This window comes from Garra rufa, chromosome 14 (assembly GCF_049309525.1).
Source record: "Garra rufa chromosome 14, GarRuf1.0, whole genome shotgun sequence".
NCBI classification, from domain to species: Eukaryota; Metazoa; Chordata; class Actinopteri; order Cypriniformes; family Cyprinidae; genus Garra; species Garra rufa.
The window spans coordinates 21,321,725-21,345,167 of NC_133374.1; the positions used below are offsets into that span (position 1 = coordinate 21,321,725).

Genomic DNA, 23,443 nt, shown 5'->3' on the forward strand with positions numbered 1-23,443 from the left:
ACTTGACAGTTAAAGTGCAATAAGACATGAAAGACAATTTAGTTTAGTACTCACATGCCATGCGACAGCCGCTTTCTGTGTGCGTGCTTTGGATGTGTGTTCTCAGAAAACCCTATATCAGAAGTTTAAACTAATTTGGTTTAAAACTCATGATTTCAGCGTAATAGACATGATAATCAAAACCAAACAATTGTTTTTTGGCAGAGTATCTGAGGTATGAGTTGTAAAGGCACAGTTGTATTCTGGAAAAAGGGGGCAGGGAGCAGAAGCTCATTTGCATTTAAAGAGCCAAGCATGAAAACTGTGTTTCTGCTTCCATTCAAAATAATTTTCAAAATTATATAATAAATGATCTGTGGGGTATTTTGAGCTGAAACGTCACAGGGGACACCTGAGACTTATATTACATATTGAATAAATGGCCATAATTTAAGAGTTTAAACCAGAGGGCTGAAATCAGCATGGAAAATGTATTTCTCAATTACAGCAGATTTTAATAATCCTACAAATATTATAAGTGGACTCCAGGAACTTTATAAAATAATTCATGACCCATTTAAGCACACATTATTCCTCACAGCTAAGAGAATTATTACCATATAAAGGTCAGAAATTATTCAGCAATATTAATGAGTATTAAAGGAGTAATATTATTCTGAGAAGTTCTCCAATACGTGTGAGGTACAGTGAGCTAATATCATATCATATATTAAATTGGGTTAGGGCTTGATGATATTAGATTTTTCACAATGATATATCACGATATCTATAGAAATTACACTAAACAGAGGAGACTAAAATGCTAACCGCTTTTAGTTTAGCACAATGTTAAAGACAACTTATAAGAATAACTACCCAGATAGCACACGCACATCTGCAAGATGTCTGTTAAAGATCTGGAAAGCATTTTAAAGCCGTCTGCTAAATGTCTAAATGTATATGTAAATATATACTATATATGGTATACTGTGACACCCCTAATTAACATGATAATGATATTTCATTATTTAAATATCACGATTATCGTTAATACTGGTAGCAACGCCTCTAAATTGGATATTAGTCTGGGAACTGCCATCAGTCTATCAATGGTGGCAAAGTTTTTTTTTTCTCAATCAAAGACTGAGAGTTATGAAAAGCAGAGTAAATAAAAAATGTTACAAACAAACACTTGTTATTTGTGTGTTCTCAATCAAAGCACTGAATCTCTGGCTCCTTCTGCACATGATATAATGCCAAAGGCATCAAGAGCAACTACAAAACCCCACAGAACAGTTTGTACAGTTTAGACAGCTTTACCACTTCAAGCCAAACCAGCTCTAATATACTGTCTATCCTTACAAAAATGTTAGATCTAGCCCGTATCACCAGGGTAAAATTCAATCTTTGTGTTTGTGTGTGTGCTGTAACTCCAGCGATGACAAAAGCTCACAGCAGTAATGAAAACGCTGGTGGAGTGGTCCACAGGTGCCGAGTTCTGCAGCATGTTTTCAACTGTGCTGCGTTTACCGAGATAAAGCAGACTTTGCAATCAGCCTGTGATGAATGGGCCGTGATAGAGCCGAAATTGCTCTTCGGTGGCTCTTTAATGCGGCCAAAGTCTTCGTATATCTTTAAAGAGGAATAAACACATGGTGCAAACTTCTCCCTAGTTCTCCCAGCTGGAACATCATCAAGCACATTAACAGTAAAAGATCTGAGAGGAACTAATCGTTCCACCTGCATTCCACTCGTTCCTTTAGTGACACACACACACACACACACACACACACACACACACACACACACACACACACACACACACACGCACAACCTCTCCAACATAATCATCTCTATTTCACTTACAGTGCCGCACAGCAGTTTGTATTCATAAACCTGCTGAAAACAGCAGCATATGTTCTGTTGGAGACTTGTGTGCTGATGTTCCCACCAGGCTTTTCAACAAACTTTAACAAAGGATTGTTCAATTGTGAAGTACAGTGCATTGCGAAAGTATTCATACCCCTTCATTTTTTCACATTTTGTTTTGTTGCTGCCTTATGTTAAACTGCTTTAAACTACTTTATTTCCCACATCAATCTACACTCCATACACCATAATGGCAAAGCAAAAACAGGTTTTTAACATCTTTGTAAATTTATTAATAATAAAAAACTGAAATTATTCATTTAGGCCAGTTGAATTTAGCTCAGGAGCATTCATATTGCTTGTAGATGTTACTACACTTTGAGTGGAGTTAACCTGTGGCAAATTCAATTGAATGGGTATGATTTGGAAAGACAAACATCTTAATAAAAAGGTCTAACAGCTGAAAATGCTTATCAGAGCAAAAACCAAGCCCTGAAGTAAAAAAAAAAAAAAACTGTCCGTAGAGATCAGAAACAGGATTGCATCAAGCCACACATCTGGGGAAGATTCTGGTGCATTGAAGGTTCACAGAAGCATATAGTCTTCGTTACCCTTGATGGAAGAAGTCTAAAACAACTAAGACTCTTCCTAGAGATTGCTTCCTGGCCAAACTGAGCAATTGATGGAGAAGAGCTTTGGTTAAAGTGGTGACCAAGACCCTAATGGTCACTCTAGTTAAGCTCCATGATTATATGTGGAGAAAGGAGAAACCTACAAAAGGATAAACATCACTGCAACACTCCACCGATCTGGGCTTTATGGCAGTGTGGCAAGACTTAATCCTTTCCTCAGTGGAGACACATGAAACACACACTTGGAATTTGCAAAAAAGCACCTAAAGGACCCTCAGACTGTGAGAAACAAGATGTTCTGGTCTGATAAACCTCAATTCCAAGCATCAGGTATGGAGGAAACCAGACACTGCTCATCACCTGGAGAGTACCACCCGAAAAGTAAAGAGTGCTGGTAGCAGCCTCATGCTGTGGGGATGTTTTTCAGTGGCAGGGACTGAGGGACTCGTCAGAGTAAAATAAAGCTCAACACTGGAAAATATTGAGATATCCTTAATGAAAGTCCAGAGCATTCAGAACCTCAGACTGGGCAGAGGTTGCAACAGGACAATGGCCCTAAGCACACAGCAAGTGTGGCTTATAGACAACTCTGTGGATGTCCTTGAGTGGCCCAACCACAGCCTGGTCTTGAACCCAATCCAACATTTCTGGAGAAACCTGAAAATGTGCATCTGCCTCCATCCAACCTGACAGAGCTTGAGAGGTGAGGAGGAGAATGGCAGATAATTGCCAAATAGTGATGTGCAAATCTTGTCGCATCATACCCAAAAAGATTTTTTATATATTTACGAAGTTGTGACAATGATGTATTGACTGTGGATTGATCTGGAAAAAAAGTCATTTAAAGTAGGCTGCAACATAACAAAACATGAAAAAAATGAAGGGGTATAAATACTTTCGTAAGGCACTGTATATCCAAGTGAAACATCGTAAAAATGTGGACTGCGACTTGATTTTGTCCATAGTGGCTTTAAAGGGATAGTTTACCCAAAAGATTTATATTCTGTCATGCATCGTGGTACTTTTGTGAGCATGTGTCGAAGACTGACGCGGAAGAGAAGAAATTGTTGAATAAAGTCATTATTTTTGTTTTCTTTGCACACAAAAAGTATTCTCTTGCTTCATAAAATTATGGTTGAACCACTGATGCCACATGGACTAATTTAGCAATGTCCTTACTACCTTGTCAGTTGCGTTGCTGTTTATGCAGTGTCAGAAAGCTCAAAACTATCTTAATTTGTTTCAAAGAAGAATGAAGGTCTTACAGGTTTGGAACAAAATGTGAGTAATTAATGACAGAATTTTCATTTTTGGGTGAACTATCCCTTTAAGCTAAGATTATGGTATTTGTGGCATTATGCTGATTACCATAACAATTAATCCTCTCTCTGAGGCATGTTATAAAAAATCTGGTTTATAGGTATTTACAATGTACATGAATAGGACTAATGTGAAAACAAGTATAGCCACAGCATGATGTTACTGTGAAAAAAAATCTGTTAATAATAACCTTTTTTCTGTGTAAAATTATAGCTAGTTTTACTTACTTTTACTTTGCCATGGCAACTTAACATCTAAAACCCAAACAACCATGAAAATAATGAGAACAACTTTATAGCTCAAAGCAACTGCAAAAATAATACTCAAAATAAGTTTAACCAAAACAATTAACAGAAGTACTTTGAAAAAAATCTTAATGCTGGTTGACCAGTAGTAAGTTTTGCTAGTAAACAGCATGACAATGTTAGTCTTTTCAGCAGTTCCCCACACTTATCATATCATTCATCAGGTGTAAATTGAACAGAAGAAGATTTCTCCATCTGCCCTCAACAAGGCTGCTTCAAACCAGCTATTTATTGGCTTTTGAGTGCTTCATTCACCTTGCATGGCCCCTCTTCATTCACAGGCTCTTTATTTCCCTCTCTTTGCTAGTGAGGGATGACCCAGCCAGATATGCGACATCCGGCCTAAGGCTGCGAAGAGCCTCTTTTTTCTCATCACTATACAGTGTATGAGAAGATGAGAAAATTGCTCCTAGATAACAGCCTAGCGGATTACATCTTCAATTGGTGGTTGCTGCTTCAGGAAATGCTATCACACGCATACTTGTTAGTTTCCACTCATCTCAGAGGAGAGTCTTTATTTAGATCAGCGCTGAACCCTGAGGTGATCAGAGACTAGACAGACCGTTTCTGAAAGCTAAAGAGAGACTCCTACAAAAAGAAGCAACTATATATCCTCTTGGCTAAATTGGTAAAGTGTGTCCTCTACTGAGGAACCTGGAGCAGAGTAGAAGATACTGTAGGACTTACCAGGATGGTAGTTATGGTGAGAGTGGTGTTGAATAGTGTGTCAGTCACGTTAAGCGATGGAAGCTTCCTCTCCATGGACAGTCCCTGTTCTGAATGCCACTGACCGATCTGTAGGAGAAACACATTAAGAGTTATATTCAGCATTTAGGCGAACTATGTGTAGCAGAAGATCCAATGACATGAAAAAGAGCAACCATGAAGCTTTAAAGGGATAGTTAACCCAAAAATTACATTTCTGTCATTAATTATTGACCCTCAAGTCGTTTCAAAGACTCTCAAGCTTCCAAAATCATCAACATCATGAAATTATTACAAAAGAAGTCCATATGACCAATGGGTTATAGTTCATGTCTTCTGAAACTACACAGTTTGTGTGAGGAACAGACTAAAATTAAAATAGCTATTCACTAAAAGGGGATATTGAATACACTCATCGGAATTCATTTTTACATAGTGTTAGCAGTGTGTGGACACAACCATCCTACAATGATAAAAATCCATTCACTTCCTTTTTTAATCCCTAAAACACAGTCTCAATTATCAAGCCGTTTTGATTTTCTAAGCAGTATGATGTCATATTGCGCAAGCTCCGCCCACAACCACTGACAGACTGACCCGTATTAGCATATTTCCACCCTCGGCCAGTTGTTTGCTGTCCGCCGTTTTCTCTGCAGCTGTACTGACAACAATGTCTCGTAAACATAAACCTTCAATGCAGCAGAATTTTTTCTCAACACTTCCCCAGATCTATGGCTTGATGCAATCCTGTGTCTAAGCTTAGGGCTTGGTTTTTGGTCTGATATGCATTTTCAGCTGTTAGACCTTTTTTTAAGAAGTGTGTGCCTTTCCAAATCATACCCATTCAATTGATTTTGCCACAGGTTACCTTCACTCACCACCCGAAAAGTAGTAACATAGTAACATCTACAATCAATATAAATGCTCCTAAACTTAATTTCAACTGTCCCAGGTGTGAATACTTATGCAACAGAATCATTTCAGTTTTTTTATTTGTAATAAATTTGCAAAGATGTTAAAAACCTTTTTGTGCTTTGCCATTATGGTGTATGGAGTGTAGAATGATGCGAAAAACGTAATGTAAAGCAGGTTAACATAAGGCAGCAACATAACAAAATGTAAAAGGAATGAAGGCACTGTAAATAATACATAACAGCAAAATAAAGGTCACATGAGCAGGGGCAGACATTTACTTTTCCTTTAAGGGGCAACATTTCTAGCCTAGAATAGATTTCTAGGGGCATTTTTGACTTTTGTATGGATTATTATTAATGTTGATTAATAGAATACATAAAATAACGTTTTTGTGTTTGGGGAAATGTCACAACATTCCTGCAGGACACACAGACAAAACCAGCCAAGAATCATTTATTCATTGGTTTATTCCTTTTTATGCATTAAAAGCATTAGTAGCATGAAAACCAAAATGGTTATTCAAACTGGGAATAATTTATATATCAAAACTGAGTTAAAACGTTTCTATCAAAGAAGGATCCCATGTCTATGGAAGCCAAGTTATGGACTCTCTCCAAAATGTCCCTTACAATCACTAAAACTGAGAGAATACTTTTTATTGGTTTTAACATCTCAACAGTCATGACAAATTTAATTCAACTGTGTAGGTGCAGTTTTTAAAATTTTTATCATTTTTTTTAATCTATTTTGGGGGTATTTTTTTATTTACGTGACATTTTGGTCATTTTGAAGCATGACATTCCCATCCCTTCTTTGCTTTTTATATTAAAGTGTACACCAGATGCAAAGTTGGTACAATTCTTTAGGGTCTTTAAGAAATGTCTGCAACATATTTTGGTTCAAATTCCTTAATGGTCGTGTAAAACAACACCCTTTTTACACTTGTTTTTTACTCAAAAACAGCTTTGTTCGCAGTAAGCCGTTTCGGTGCATGTTTCTTTAATTGCTAATGAGCTCTGCTCTGCTGAATTTTTATTATTGTTTACACACTGCTAAGACACATTTATATGTAAAAGTGAATGTTGCATCCAATGTTCCCTTTAAGAAGAGTGACCAAGATATGGTTAAAAAATGGGCTTTTAGTGTTCCACAGAAGAAATCATACGGGTGAGACACAAAGGGATAGACATGAGGGAGAGTAAATTATGACTATTTTAATTCCAGCATGAACTATTCCTTTAAAGCTCAATGTCAGGTGGAGGAGAATGCGGAAGTGAGCTTGTCGACACACACACACACACAGAACAGTCAGAACACCTTAAAGGAAGTGGCGAAGGGACATGCGCTCAATCAGAGATGCAACAGAATGCATTCATTAACTCAATTACACCCCAATTCTCTGAAGCGAGCCAATGTCCTCATTATCATTCCGGTTTTGGCTGGCACCCCTCCGTTAGACCGCCTATATGGAGGCCACGCTGCCTTTAATGGGAGGCTGAGTCTCCACCCAACACACATGGCAGTCCTAAATCAGCCATCATTTTTATTTTTTATTATAATTACAAAGCGGCATGGTTCATTGGGCCTCCTGCTTGAAGTATTCTGCTGATGTGCTGCTCTATTTATCTTCCCCTCAATACCTGATCCCTAGCGTTTCCATAGACCCAAACGACACAGGGGAGGATGATGCAGCACTGCGCTGGATCTAAAATTACCTGCTCTCTGAGATATGAAAGTGTCAAGGGCCACAAACAGGGAAGAAAGTGAGCAACAGGAACTTTCTATTGTTCAAAGTGAATGTAAGAAGCAAAACCAATCTAGTAGTGTTATTCTAAGGACTTTACGGATGCTGCAGCCACAGACCCAGGAATATTTCTCCAAATCCTGCTTGCATGGGGGACCTTGCGTGAAACACTCCTAAAAGCAAGGGCAAAATACATCTGCACTAGTTTGACTTTTATGTTGCAAAGGAGAGCTGCTGTTGAAGATTGCACTGATCCTCGTGAGATTGCAAGATGCCGAGGATAATCCATTTGAAAATAGCTCAGCATTCTTTCAACTGTAAACCTGTTTCTCAAAGCACACTGTGAAAAATATTTTCTTAATCATTATTTTGGTCTTGTCTTGCACTATAATATTACCTGAAACAAGATATATTTTCTTGAGAAGCAAAACAGATGGAAGATATTAAGACATGCTTCAGAGAAAATATCCAGAATTAAGTTTTTGTTGCTCTAGGCATTTCTTTTTTTATTATTATTTTATTAAATTAAATTGAATAAAATATACAATGTGACTCCAAAAACACTTAATTCTAGACATATACTCTCATTTCTTTTTTAAGCATAAATATAACAGAATTAAGTAAAGATTCAAATAAAACCGAAAATAAATAAAACTAAAATAAATCTGACAATGGGATAATACATATAAATTCTAAAAATAAATATGTTTTCTCAAACCAAGACATTTCTTTTTAACTGTAATAAAATTTAGTAATGGTTAAAATAAAATAATTTGCCAAGCATAAAAATAAGTAAGTAAGTAAATAAATAAATAAATAAAATAAACTTCTTTTTAAATCTAACAAAATTTAGTAATGCTTAAAATAAAATAATTTGCCATGGATAACAAATAAAAATAAAATAAAATTTATTTGACAATGGATATAATAAATAGACTCAAGATATGTTCTCACAAATCAATACATTTCTTTTTAAATCTAACAAAATGTTGTAATGTTAAAATAAAATAATTTGCCATGGATAACAAATAAAAATGAAATGAAATAAAATAAGTAAAAAAAAGAATAAAAATAAATAAAATAAAATGAATAGTGTAACAATTAGATATACTTAAATACTTAATTCTAGACATATTCTCTCAAAACAAGTTATTTATTGTTGTCTTTTTTAAGGCTAAATATAACAGAATTAAGTAATGGTTAAAATACAACAAAACCAAAAACCAAAAACCAAAAACCAAAAAATAAAATAAAATAAAATAAAATAAAATAAAATAAAATAAAATAAAATAAAATAAAATAAAATAAAATAAAATAAAATAAAATAAAATAAAATAAAATAAAATAAAATAAAATAAAATAAAAATCTGACAATGGGATTTAAAAAATAAATTCAAGATATGTTATACATTTCTTTTGTAAATCTAACACAATTTAGCAATGGTTAAAATAAAATTAAAAAGTGTGACAATTAGATACCAAAAACATTTAATTCTAGACATATCCTCTTAAAACAAGTAATTTCTTTTTGTCTATTTAAGAATAAATATAACTTAAGCATAAATATAAATATAAATTAATTAAGTAACAGTTAAAATAAAATAAAATAAAATAAAATATTTTTCACAATGGGATATAAAAAATAAATTCAATACATGTTCTCTCAAACCAAGACATTTATTTCATTTAATTATAAATCAACAAAATTTAGTAATGGATAAAATGAAATAATTTGCCACAGATTTTTCATGACAATACACATAATATATTATGAAAACAAGGCTTAATATATATTAATTATAATAATAACCTATAGTTTTTCTTTTAGTAAATGTATCTTCTTTTTTAGTTGTTGCAGTGAACACAGAAAGAGATGAAGAAAGGGTAAAGTGAGAATGCAAGGGCACACGGAAACACAGAATTCCTCTGAGAATATGATCAAAAGATCCTGCTTTCTATTTCGTTCCCTCTTCGCCTTTGTGGTAGAGATGCCACCTTACTCTCACAAATGAAATCCAGTGGCAGCCAAACAGCCTTGATGGCTCTTTGGAATCAGCAGCACATGGCTGTGATGAGCTAAAAAGAACCCAGAGCCAGACCCTGATCTCCAACCCATTTCAATAGAGAGAGAGATGGTGCGATACCAAGAACAATTAGGATTTATTAGGAGAGACATAAAGCAAAGAGAGGAGGAGGACGTGTAGGCAGAGGGTGCAGTCAGGGACAGCGAGGGACCGCGCATTAAAGCTGTGGGCAGGAGGAGAGTCTGGAATTCGTCCAATAGGGAGGAACAACTCTGAGAGCAGTCATCTACTCAGCACAAACAGCTCTGACAAACATGAGGAACAAAACATGCCCAGAGTGGCAACTAAAGCACACACACACACACTTTCACATTACATAGACTTCTGTTGTTTTTATGTACAGCTAGTTAGAAATACTGGAACCTAACCTTTAAAAGAAAATGTGCTTCATTTTTACAAATACAAAAACATGTTTACTGTATTTTTATATAGCCAATGCAAGTCTGTGTGTACTGGGAATGTTAGTGTGTATCGACCAAACATACAAACTCATTGGGTGATGCCGATAATTAAACAAATGGCAAATTCAGATTCCAAAAAATGAGCTCTTAATGATCCCAGTCAATGAAGAAGGGTCTTATCTAGAGAAACAATTGGTTAGTTTCTAAAAAATTGACAATTTATATACTTTTTAACCTCAAATGCTCTCTGTGTATTCCGGTTCAATACAGTTAGGGTATGCTGAAAAACTCCCATCTCATAGACCAAAATATGTATAAAAGTCAAGTCTTTAATGTTTTTTTTTTACTACATACATTACCAGTCAAAAGTTTTTGAACAGTAAGATCTTTAATGATTTTTAAAGACGTCTCTTCTTCTCACCAACCTGCATTTATTTGATCCAAAGTAAAGCAAAACAGTAACATTTTGAAATATTTTTACTATTTAAAATAACGGTTTTCTATTTGAATATATTTAAAAATGTAATTCACATGTAATTCGTAATGTCACATGATCCTTCAGAAATCATTCTAATATGCCGATTTGCTGATCAACAAACATTTTTGATGAACATTTTTTATTCTTTGATGAATAGAAAGATCCAAAGATCAGCATTTTTTGAAATAAAATGTTTTTGTAACATTATACACTATACATTTCAAATATTTGGAGTCAGTATAATTTTTTGGAAGGGGAAAGATATTATAGAAAGTAGTACTTTTATTTACCAAGGATTCTTTAAATTGATCAAAAGTGATAATAAAGACATTTATAATGTTACAAAAGATTTCTATTTCAGATAAATGCTGTTCGTCTGAACTTTTTATTCATCAAAGAAACCTGAAAAAAATTCTATTCAGCTGTTTTCAACATAATAATAATGATACATGCTTTTTGAGCAGCAAATCAGCAATATTAGAATGATTTCTGCAGGATCATGTGACTGGAGTAATGATGCTAAAAATTCAGCTTTAAAATCACAGGAATAAATTACAGTTTAAAATATATTCAAATAGAAATCAGTTATTTTAAATAGTTTTTTTTTTATTACTGTTTTTGCTGTACTTTGGGTCAAATAAATTGGTGGCTTGGTGAGCAGAAGAGGCTTCTTTAAAAAACAATAAAAAAAAACGTACAGTTCAAAAACTTTTGACTGGTTATGTATTTCAGTATAAAAACATAATTCACATTCTATTAAGCCATAAAAGTCTTAATACCCGGGGAACTTGCGGGGTAACTTTCACATGCTGATAACCGATAAATTGCAGATATTACAAACTTTACAGTAAATGATCTAAAATAAATAAATAAATAAAAGCTACTAGTAAATGTAGGCAATCTGGAAATTAGCACTAAATATCCAACATCAGCCGATATATATCCATCCATATGGGTCAATAATAAATTAACACCGAAATGATACTGATGTTCATCCCTAATAATTAAGGTAGAATAATTTACCCCACAAAGTGTTAGAAATAGTACTTATAAAAAATACAAGAAAGGCATGCTTGTCCAGAGAGAATCTAATGAGATTGGCCTAAAGTTCATTGTCGCCATTTAAACGTTTGACCATGATTCCCACTGATTTAAAGGTGAATGGGTTTCACGGTTTAACACCCTTAAAGGTCTTTAGTCCGTTTCATGTCTATGGTATAAATAATCACAATAAAGGCCCAGCAAGCGACTCATTTTCTAAACTGAGCCCTTAAGAGGCTATAAGGGAGCAGTTGTGGTAATTAAGTGTGTAAAATGAGAGCAACAAGCCAAGGTAAATGGGAGCAACTGGCTGAGCAGGACCCATATCCTGTTCATTTAAACGAGTCGCGATTAATCAAGAGCTTTGAGTGCTTGTCATTAATTACCGCTGACAAGTACACAATATCAAAGTCAAATTTGAGCTCCACTGCTTGTACAAGCGGTACTTACAGCATCCTGTACGCCTGATCAAAGCACATAATGTACTCAGGGACAGACTTCTCAAGTTCAACATCAGTCAGTCTGCTTTAGTCGGCAGAGGTGTTGTTGTAGGTTTATATCTCGGGAGGGTTTTACCACCGTAATGCTAACAAGAAAGTTCTGCCGAAGGTTTCCGGGGATGAAAGTGAAGAAAAGGTACAAACGTACAACTCTACATGCGTTTTAACTTTCTGATAATGTCAGGTTAGTGGTTGTCAGCAATAATCATAGAGCTCCATACCTGGCTGTAACACATGCCATTATCACCTCCGCTGTGCCGACACACTCCTTTACGTCTCCCATCTTCCTTTTTGTTGCTTTTCCCCATCCTGCTTGCTGCAAATCTACCCAATAATGAAAACCAGTGGGGTGGCTGGAGCAGGCAGGCAGAGTCTGGTATATTCTGTGAATGGAGGCACGAAGGAGTCGACACAGATCAATACAGATGGAGGGAGGAAGAAGGCGGCGACGGATAAGCCCAAGCATGGCCCTAGAAAGCACCGCGGCTCCAGAGATAACATGAACGCCTATTGTGAGCCGTCACAACCTTTCAGTCAGTTCTCGAATGGAGCTCAAACTAATAGGACAAAGAGGCAACTGTATCTGTGTGCGACTTGTCAACCCACTATCAAACTATCAGTGTATGAGTCCAGGTTCTCAAGAGCGTGTTTGAACGTGAAGTGGGTGTATACAGTGGTTGAATGGCACTATCTTCGCTTGGAGCACCGCCAAGCTGCCAAGTGTCATCGCACCAATCTGTGAGTGTTCTTTACAACCCAGTGACCCTGTGACCTGCGACTCAAAAACAAGTCCACATCGGCTCGTTTGGCGGCTGCCCGCTGCCGTTTATTCTGAGGCCAGAATTCCCGCCTCTCATGTGGAACGATGAGAATGTCACACCTGCAGTCATTAGCAGCAAACATACGCCGACGGATAAAGAGTTAAAGGGCTGTTGGAAAGGTCATGTGGGTATAGTCCCTTTCAAGACGTGACCTTTTACTACAATCAAAATTTCAATTTGCAGCACATAACCGCCAATAGAAAAACATTTCTTGTTATTCCCAAATAGCAGAGCCAATTTCAACATTCATTATTTGACATTATCCGCTTGCTGCAGGGCCGTTCCTATAATGAGGAGACACTGGAGATCAGAGCCCGTCAAGCTCCACCCAAAGCGCAGCTCACATCAAAGCTTTCTCCGAACGCCCCCCCCACACACACTTAACAATGCTCTGCCAAAGCTCCCACTGTCCGGATGCGAACACTGAAAGCAAGGAGGAGAAGATAGGCTGAGACCAAATCCTACATACTGTCTAGTCCCCTTTTCATCATTTCTCATTTATTCTCTAGCTCTGCTAGCTTCTTCCTCCTTCAAGTCTCTGAAGGTCCTGACTGGCTGAGCATGGGTAATGGTGAACGGAGAAATCAATTCTAAAGCATTTTATAAAAGCAGGATTGTTATATGCACAATATTGCTGAAGCAAGTGTAGTGACTATAAGTATTCACGTTAACAAAAAACAACAAAGTGCAAGAATTGGTAATTAAAAATGCCATAATAATTATAACAAACAAATGATTACAAAATGCATGTTATTTTTTATTTAGTGCTGACCTGAATAAGGTATTTCACATTAAAGATGCTTACATATAGTACACAAGAGAAAATAATAGTTGAATTAATAAAAATGACCCTGTTCAAAAGTTTACATACACTTGATTCTTAAAACTGGGTTGTTACCTGAATGATCCACAGCTGTGTTTTTTGTGTTTGTTCAGTAATAGTTGTTCATGAGTCCCTTGTTTGTCCTGAACAATTAAACTGCCCGCTGTTCTTTAGAAAAAATCCTTTAGGTCTCACAGATTCATTGTTTTTTCAGCATTTTTGTGTATTTGAACCCATTCCAACAACGACTATGATTTTGAGATCCATCTATTCACATTAAGGACAACTGAGAGAATATATGCAACTTTTACAGAAGGTTCAAACACTCACTGATGCTTCAAAAGGGAAAATTATGCATTAAGAGCCAGGGGGTGAATACTTTTGAAAGGAATAAGGATGTGTACATTTTTCTTTTTTTGCCTAAATATAATTCATTTGTTTGATTTAGTACTGCCTTTCAGAAGCTACAGAAGATACTTACATGTTCCCCAAAAGACAAAATAAGTTAAATTTACCCTGATCTTCAAATTCAAAAAGTTTTCACTCCCGTCTCTTAATGCATTGTGCTTCCTTCTGTTATTTTTTTTATAAATTCAAGTATTATTTACTCTTGCGGACTATATGTAAATGGCTTTTATGTGAAATATCTTATTCAGGTCACTACTAAATATAAAATAACATGCATTTTGTATGATCCTTCTTATTTTGGTAAAATAATTAGCATTTTGCAAATTCTGCAAGGTGTATGTAAACTTTTGACTTCAACTGTATATTAGACAAGTGTATACAATTAAAGGATAACTATTGCCAAAATGCAACTTGGGCTGTTTTTTGTTTTACTGTAAACGAGACAAACTTATATCTAAAAGCATAATTACGACAAATGAGCCGTTTTTGAGATTGATCTCCGAGTGCGAGGATGGATAGCTCCTAAAGCATATTTCCATATAAATGCACGGCTAATTCATTGTTTTGTCGCAAGTGAAAAACAATATTAAACTTCTAGTTGTAAAATGAGCCTCATATAAGCCTAATATTTCGTCCTATGGAGTCCATTCATTCGCATTCGGAGATCGATACTTCTTGACTGGCAAGACGGCCGCGAGCAGAAACCCAAACAGTGTAAGTGAGTTGTTCAAAAACTTTCTTTTTAGTAAACTCTGTGTACACAATGTTCTCAATGCTCGAGTTCATGTGTAGAGACCCAGGCGATACTTCGAGCAAAGTGTCATGGTGTGTCGAGCCTTCTTAGTGTTGTAAAAATAACGATGCGCTCAAATGTACGCCCCTAGTATTCCCATTCACCGGCCACTGACCACAAAACTAAATCACGGTCAATCTCAAAAACGGCTTGTTTGTCGTAATTATGCTTTTAGATATAAGTTTGTCTCGTTTACAGTAAAAAAAAAAAACAGCCCAGGTTGCATTTTGGCAACAGTTATCCTTTAAATGTACAAATTAAATTTTATAAATAAAATAATAAAATAAAGTAATAAAATAAATGCAAAAAAAATGCAACCATTTGATAAAAAAAAAAAAATACAAATACAAAACTCAATGGTTTAAGATATCCTTGAAGAGGATAGGAAAAACAGGATTTTCCTTGCTCTTTTCTTTGTACCATGTAGAGATACTATGACATTCACAAAGCAAAGCTCCCTTCCCAGACCATATGGCCCATCTATGGAAACTTAAGCCCTTCTCCGAGGTGGGGTGATGTAATAATTACCAGAGCTTTTTTGTGATTTTAATCCTGTTCTGAATTGGCCGTGTCAGTAATTTTCCTCGATTTTTTACGGACTGTGCATTCTTGTGTCTGCAAAGATTACAATGTCCTTTAATTTAAAACGCTCTGGAAAAATAACCAAAGGTAAGAACAGTCCTGTGAGAACTGAAATATTGGTAAAAAGCTGTAAATTTATGCCTATGCCAAGCCTGTAGGGCATTTAACTAACTGTAACAGTTGTACATCAGGTTCTCCTAGTGGCAGCCCAGAAAATAAAAAGTGTGAATGTGCCTTCTTGGAGCTTTTGCTGCTTTTTCGGCATGGAGGTGTCATGACCTTGATCATAATACAGTTCATTTGAGAGTTACAGAACTATAATTTCATAGAGTTCTTTAATGCATATTAGATTTTTACCTTAAAATATTGGGAACCGACTGTTATATCATTTATATGCAGTAGTAAATGGGATTTATATGGGATTTGGATGATTTACACAAGAGTAAAAATAGAAAAGTACATTTACAGTCTTTTAAGATTGGAGCAGAGAGAAAGCAAGTTAAAAGGAGGATGTCAGGAAGTGTGTTGTTCAAACATTGCTGATGTCACAAAAACCGTAATATCCTGAAAACCAATCTTGTTCAATTCCAGGCTACAGATACAAAACTATGTTATGTGTCACATTATAAATTTCACAACCGTGAGTCACAATAATAGCCTACAATATCACATATTGCTGTTTATTCAGTATTTACTGTAGCACCTTGACCCTCATGAGCAACAGCATGAATAGTTTTTTTTGACATACATAACAATATACATCATTATTCATGATGGCTTTGTACGGTTTAATATAATGTAAATGATGTCTCTTACTGAAATATGTAGTAAAAAACTACTTTTTTTAAAATCATCATAATTTTATACATATTTTGGACTATGGGGGCCATTATTTCGATGACATCAAATGGTTGTGAGCTACTGGCACTACCTGTTGCTATTTTTTACCGCAAAACAAAAATAAAATACTGATACGATCCCACATTGTATGGCTTTGTTTCCAATTTTCAGTCGAAGGGCAACAAGAGAAGCAATGTAAGTCTTCACTGCTTTCCTAGCAATAAGAAGAGGAGAAAAGAATGGGAAGATGCCTGTGGACAAATAAAACTTTCTAAAGACCCGCGTATTTGTTCTCACCACTTCTGCCCTGAAGCCTTTGAGGCTTTTAGTAGACACAGCTACTGAAAGAGCTTACAAATGGCAGAGACAAGAAATGCTAGACGCCATCCTGGCAGGATGTAAATAAACATGTCGACACTTATCATGCTTATCATGCTCGGGTTTTCACTCAAAATTCAAGGCAATTTGTGAGGAAAATCGCTGGTATGGCTTTTCGATTTAAGCCTACGCTTTCAAACCAAATGAAAATTGTGATAGGTGGTCATAAAATTTCACTACAGTTTCAGAAGCTGGAAAGTTTAGCTTTAAAAGAGAAAGTTTAAAAGTGTCTAACTGTATAAAGTACCTCGTCCATTCTTCTTTTGATTTATCCATCCAATCTGCTAGTATACAACCAAGACATAGTCCAAACAGAGAAGCAAAGACACGTAAAGAAAATCCCCTGTGGTCTACAATCAAACAGTTTTTATCCACATCCACGCTCACACAAGCCTCTTCACTTTAATTACCGCAACACTTGCTGAATACAAACATATTGGCTTTAATGTCGGGTGCTAAAAAGAGACGAGCCTTGCGTGCCTCTCCGGCTTCTTTTCAAGTCAGCGTAGTTACCAGCTCTCATGACCTCAGGACTTTTTCAGACTCTCATCTCTGTTTCTCTCTCCTCAGAAGCAGACAACAGTGTCTGCAATGGTAAAAGTTGAGCCTGGGCTGAGCAATTAGCCATAAAGCCCATGTCAGAGGATGATTGGTAGGCCAGATGATATGGACCTGAGGGGAAAAACACACTTTTAAGAGACCTGACCATCACACAGTGCAGTTTTTCTCACAGACATACCTCTCATCTTCTTATTCGCTTGAGCGTTCGCAGACCCGCTCCTTCATATTTCATCACATCCACATTATTGCTCTCCCCAGGCGGGCTCACGCGCTGACACAAATTGTGTACATTACAGAGGAATGTTATGGCTGCTGTGACAGTTTTATTGCCGCTCGGATGAAGACATAAACGGGTAATTCATGATTTCTATCAGCGATAATGCTGAAGTCCTCAAAATGCTCCTCAACCTCCATTTCTCCAAATTCTGTCAGAAACGTGTTTTTATACTGGCACCAAACCATAGAGTATGTGAGAAATGGGTCCTTCGGAAATAAAAATATCACTCTGTGGAGCTCTTTAAGCGCTTTGAAATGTGAAGAACTTGTGCCTTATGGTCTAAATCGACTGGTCTCGAGTTGATTTGCAAGGCTCATGCCAAACCAGCTGGTGCGGTATGATATCTTTCAAGACAAGAAGCGAATTCATAGTTTAACTCCCAGCGTGTGTCGGGAAGTGTTGACTCCTCTCCAATGTTCTACGTGGGGTGCAAACTTGACGGAGCTTAGCGACTACTGTTGTCTTCAGCCACTGTGATAAAAACCTACATAAGACACAGACGGGACTAATAAATGAGGTCTCGTGCTGGGAGGACAAGTAAACAAATTCAGTTGAAAGAAAGAGCAAGCCAACAGAGCTAGGCGAACATAATCGAATTCAAATAGCTGTGTGTGTATTAAAACAACCTGCTGTGAGTGTGTATCAGTGTTGAGAAGAAATTAAACTAAAATTAGTGACGCTACCAGTTATTTTTTTTTTAGGAGCACGACAGTGCCTGGTTGCTTAAAAACATTGCCTATCCTGTTACTAGCTAACTTTTCCAACAATAGCAGTATAGCATGACAAATTTCTGTGTTCATGGATGTCACCTGTCATGGCAATACAGCTTTACAATAATCAATATCACTTTAAATGACAATGCTATGGAAGCCTGTTTCTGCCACTGAATGAAAAAAAGGTAAGACATTTTTATCTTACAATTTGAATTTTTTTTTCTCTGAGAATTGCGAGATTGTATTTTGTAATTCTGACTTTATACCTCGCAATTCTGAATTTTATCTCGTAAATCCGACTTTATATCTCGCAATTCCAACTTTATGTCTCACAATTCTGACTTTATAACTCGCAATTCCGACTTATCTCACAATTCCAACCCTATATCTCGCAATTCCGACTTTATATCTTTCAATTCCGACTTTGTCTCGCAATTCCAACCCTATATCTCGCAATTCTGACTTTATAACTTGCAATTCCGACTTTTTATCTCACAATTCCGACTTTATAACTCACAATTCTGACTTTATATCTCACAATTCCAACTTTATATCTTGCAATTCCAACTTTGTCTTGCAATTCCAACTTTCTAACTTGCAATTCCGACTTTATGTCTCACTATTCTGACTTTATAACTCAGGATTCCGACTTTTTATCTCACAATTCCGACTTTATAACTCACAATTCTGACTTTATATCTCACAATTCCAACTTTATATCTTGCAATTCCAACTTTGTCTTGCAATTCCAACTTTATAACTTGCAATTCCGACTTTATGTCTCGCTATTCTGACTTTATAACTCACAATTCTGACTTTATAACTCGCAATTCTGACTTTTTATCTCACAATTCCGACTTTATATCTCGCAATTCCAACTTTGTCTCGCAATTCCAACTTTTTCCCTCGCAATTCTGACTTCGTAATTCTGACTTTATATCTTGCAATTCCAACTTTATAACTCACAAATCTGACTATATATCTCGCAATTCTGAATTTATAACTCACAATTCTGACTTTATGTAATTCTTACTTTATATCTCCTAACTCTGACTTTACAGTATATCTCGCAATTCAGACTTTATAGCTAGCAATTCCGACTTCATATTTTACAATTCTGACTTTATATCTTGCAATTCTGGCTTTATATCTTGCAATTCCGACTTTATATCATGTAATTCTGACTTTATATCTCGCAAATCCGACTTTATATCTCGCAATTCTGACTTTATATCTTGCAATTCTGACTTTATATCTCGCAATTCTGACTTTATATCTCACAATTCTGACTTTATATCTTGCAATTCTCACTTTATAACTTGCAATTTTGACTTTATGTAATTCTGACTTAAATGTGAGATATAAACTCACATCAGTTGCGAGTTATAAAGTTATAAAGTTAAAATTGTGAGATATAAACATGCAATTCTGAGAAAAAATGTCACAACTGCGAGATATAAACCCCTAATTCTGAGAAAAAAGTATTATAATTATTGTCTTGCAATTGTGAGTTTTTCTCACCTTTTTTTTTCTTTTTAAAAAGTCAGAATTTCTTGCAACTGTTAGAAAACAAAAAAGATAAAAATTCGCAATTACCTTTTTTATTTTTTATTTACAATGGTGTAAACATGCTTCCATACAATACAGCTTTACAAATCATTTCAGTATAAAAATGTAAGTCTTACCCATTCACTTTTTTAAGTAAAATAGTAATAGTAAGTTACACATTAAGTTAAACATGTAACCAAAATGGGGGTAAGTTGGTGCTTTTTGTAAAAATGTAATATTCAAACATTTTTTTCTTTTGTTTAAATGTTTATATACATTGTTCCAAAGTCTGGAGTCAAGACTTTTTTTTTTAAAGAAATTAAAACTTTTAAGCAGGGACACATTAAATTGATCAAAAAGACAGTAAAACATCTATAATGTTTCTCAAATAAATGCTAATTATCAAAGAATACAGTAAAAACATAACATGGTTTCCACAATAATATTATGCAGCACTGTTTTCAACATTGACAAAGACAAAACATTTCTTAAACATCAAATTGGTATATTAATTATTAGATATATATATTATTAGAATCATTTCTGAAGGATCATGTAAATACTAGTCTCAGCCTCAGACGTCACGCCCACGGAACGTTGGCTAAACGTCTGATGCATATGGTACACTTAACTGGAATCACTTCAGGAATGTCGAAGTCGTCATCTGATTAGTTGAATTTGACCGGATTTCCGGGAGACGCGAGTGTCGCGTTTATTTTCGGTCCGCCGGGAAACAAAGTGCAGACTAATTTACTTGCGTTTTGCTAAAAGGTGCTTATGCAGACGCCATTGTTGTTATACACATTTGCGACGTTCGTGAACAAATTACTGACTTACTGCTTGTTCTCCCTCTTCTTCGTTATCTTTCAATGCTGGTTATTTCAATGACTGACTTGTTGCACGCCAGTCTGTTGTTGTGGGGGCATTTCCACGCACAGAAACGTGACGCTGAACGAAACGAATGGTGATTGGCTGTTTGACATGTCGATCAAACAGTCTTATGGGCGGGCCTTGGCCTATGAAAGCTGCCAAGAATTCCAGACCTTCAGCCGTCAGTCTGAAGGTCTGGCTACGCGAGACTATGTAAATACTGGAGTAATGGCTGCTGGAAATACAGCTTTGCCATCACATGAATAAATTAAAATGTAAAATATATTATGGTAGAATGTAATGTAAAATATACTATCGTATTGATAGTGAATGTATATATTATCATCAAATAATCATCCTCAAATAATATCACCTAATAAAGTAAAATTTTAAGTTTTAAAGTTTTATGGGTAGCCTGTAGCTTACAAAGCTACATTTCCAAGTTAGCTTCCTCAAAACTGATGTGCAAGCGCAAGATAGAAGACCAGGGCCTGGCGCTGTCTAAACTACTGAGGATGAGCTCTGCCGCCAAGGGGGAGAATCAAAGCGGGACAATTGCGAGGCGGGAGATGCGGCCTGTACTCGGCGGGAGAAAATCCAACAGTTGAAGCCTCTCCTTCAGGGAAGAGAAGCTACTCCTCCCTGCTGCCAGGCCTCCACTGCAGGTGGTATAATCTCAGGCCTTGATTAACTACTTCTATTACCAAACTTAATTACTAAATCGTCAAGAGTAGCCTGCGCTGGCGTGAGCAGACCAACCCCCCGCAGCAAGAGAGACAAACAAATAAACAGCAGCGTGACTCCGACAGCCGGCTTCTGACTGCTATTAGGCTCCACAGAGCTCAGGCTAATTAATAGCCCACGATGCTATCGATGGGGGAAATAAAGACAATTGACAATTGCCGCTCGCAAGCCCAGGGAGAAAGATGCAGGGTTGAGACCTGCTGGGCAAATGGGCTGGAAGTATGTGTGTCTGTGTGTGCGCTTGTGTGGGTTGTTTTAAAGAAGCTGCATCAATGGTACGGCTGCTTGGAAAAATATTGGGAAAAACTGGCATATTTTCCTTTTCTGCAATATATATTACAACATGAAAAAATACAGTCATTTTTTTTACCAGATTGCATGAATAGCTATATTAAGAAAGAATTAATCATTCTAGCGGGGTGATTTGAGGTCTGCATAATTTTTTATTTTTTTACTCCGAATTATTTATTTATTTATTTTATTTTTTTTTGAGTGTGAAATGCTGGTATGGCTGCAAGATGTTTAAAAACTCGAACAATCTGCTTACTGCTTGACTTTTCATAAGCTGCATTCCCACTGTTTTTGACCAATTCAACATGACTCTATAATAACATTAATAACTGTCATGAATTTTTATGATTATTGATTATAATATTTTGATATTGTAAAATAAAAAAATAAACAAGAAATATGTATGTATTAATGTTATAATATTATTAATAATATTAAAAATGTAATATTGTAAAATAAATACTGCAAAATAAAGTAATATTTCTCTGTAAAATTTTCAAATGGTAAACCATTGAGCTTTTATTGACATTGTGATATTGTGAATTGAATTATTAAACAAAACCATAAATATAATGTAATATTACTTTAAATACTGTAAAATAAAAATGAGCAATAATTTTATTTTATTGCAAAATTATAATATTATTTATTGCAATACTGAGAAATAAAATAATTAAACAATAAGAAATATGTTTGTTACTTTAGACATTTGTTATAATAGTGTAAAATAATAACTATAAAAACAGAGTGATAAAAACTTTTATTTTACTGTAAAATACTGTAAAATTTTCAAATGGTAAATCACTGAGGTTTTTTTGAGATTATTGTGAATAGAATTATTAAACAAAATAATAAATATAATGTAATATTACTTTAAATATTGTAAAATAAAAATGAGAAATAATTTTACTGTAAAATATGAGTACAATGATAAACCACTGAGTTTTTATTGAGATTTTTGTTAACAGAATTATTAAATAAAATTATAAATATATTCTAACAATACTTTCAATAATGTAAAATAAAATCATGCAATAATCTTATTTTATTGTAAAATTACAATATAAAAATAAATATTTTGTAATAGTGTAAAATAATGACTATAAAAACTGACCAATAATTTGTAATAATTATTTTACTATAAAATATTGTACAATTTTACTGTAGAAATTTTAAATGATACACCATTGAGCTTTTATAGACATTTTTGTGATATTGTGAATATAATTATTAAACAAAATAATAAATATAATGTAATAATACTTTAAATACTGTGAAAAAAACAAGCAATCATTTTAATTTTATTGTAAAATTACAATCATATTATTTACCATGATCCTGAGAAATAAAATTACTAAACAAAAAGTAATATATAACAATAAGAAATATACTATTATAGTAAAAGTATAAAATGATGACTATAAAAACTGAGTGTTAAAATATTTTTTATTTTACTGTAAAATACTGTAACAATTTATTAAAATTACAATAACATTATTTACTGCGATACTGAGAAATAAAGTGATCAAACAATAAGAAATATTTTGTACTAATTGTCTAAAATAGTCACAAAAATAATTTCATTTTACTATAAATTTCGAATATTTATGTCTTAATTTCCTCATTTTTAATTAACCATTTCAGAGTTAATAGTTTAAGTGCATCTGCACAGACAATTAAAAATGTTGAAAAATTAATTTGATAAAACTGAGATTACTGTTATATTGTGAAATAAAAATATTAAACAAAAAAAGAACTATACTGTAATAATAATAATACTGTAAAAAATTACTAATAAAAGTCCTTTTTTTACAATACCAA

General features: G+C 34.9%; 1 protein-coding gene across 1 annotated transcript in view; it reads right to left on the reverse strand.

The window, feature by feature from the left end:
* The window catches only part of grik4 (glutamate receptor, ionotropic, kainate 4), a 514,994-nt gene that overhangs the window by 52,216 nt on the left and 439,335 nt on the right, over positions 1 to 23,443 (reverse strand). Inside the window, exon 12 of the mRNA XM_073817307.1 lies at positions 4,793 to 4,900. Within this exon, the coding sequence (XP_073673408.1) occupies positions 4,793 to 4,900 (108 nt within the window). The remainder of the gene's footprint in view (positions 1 to 4,792; positions 4,901 to 23,443) is intronic.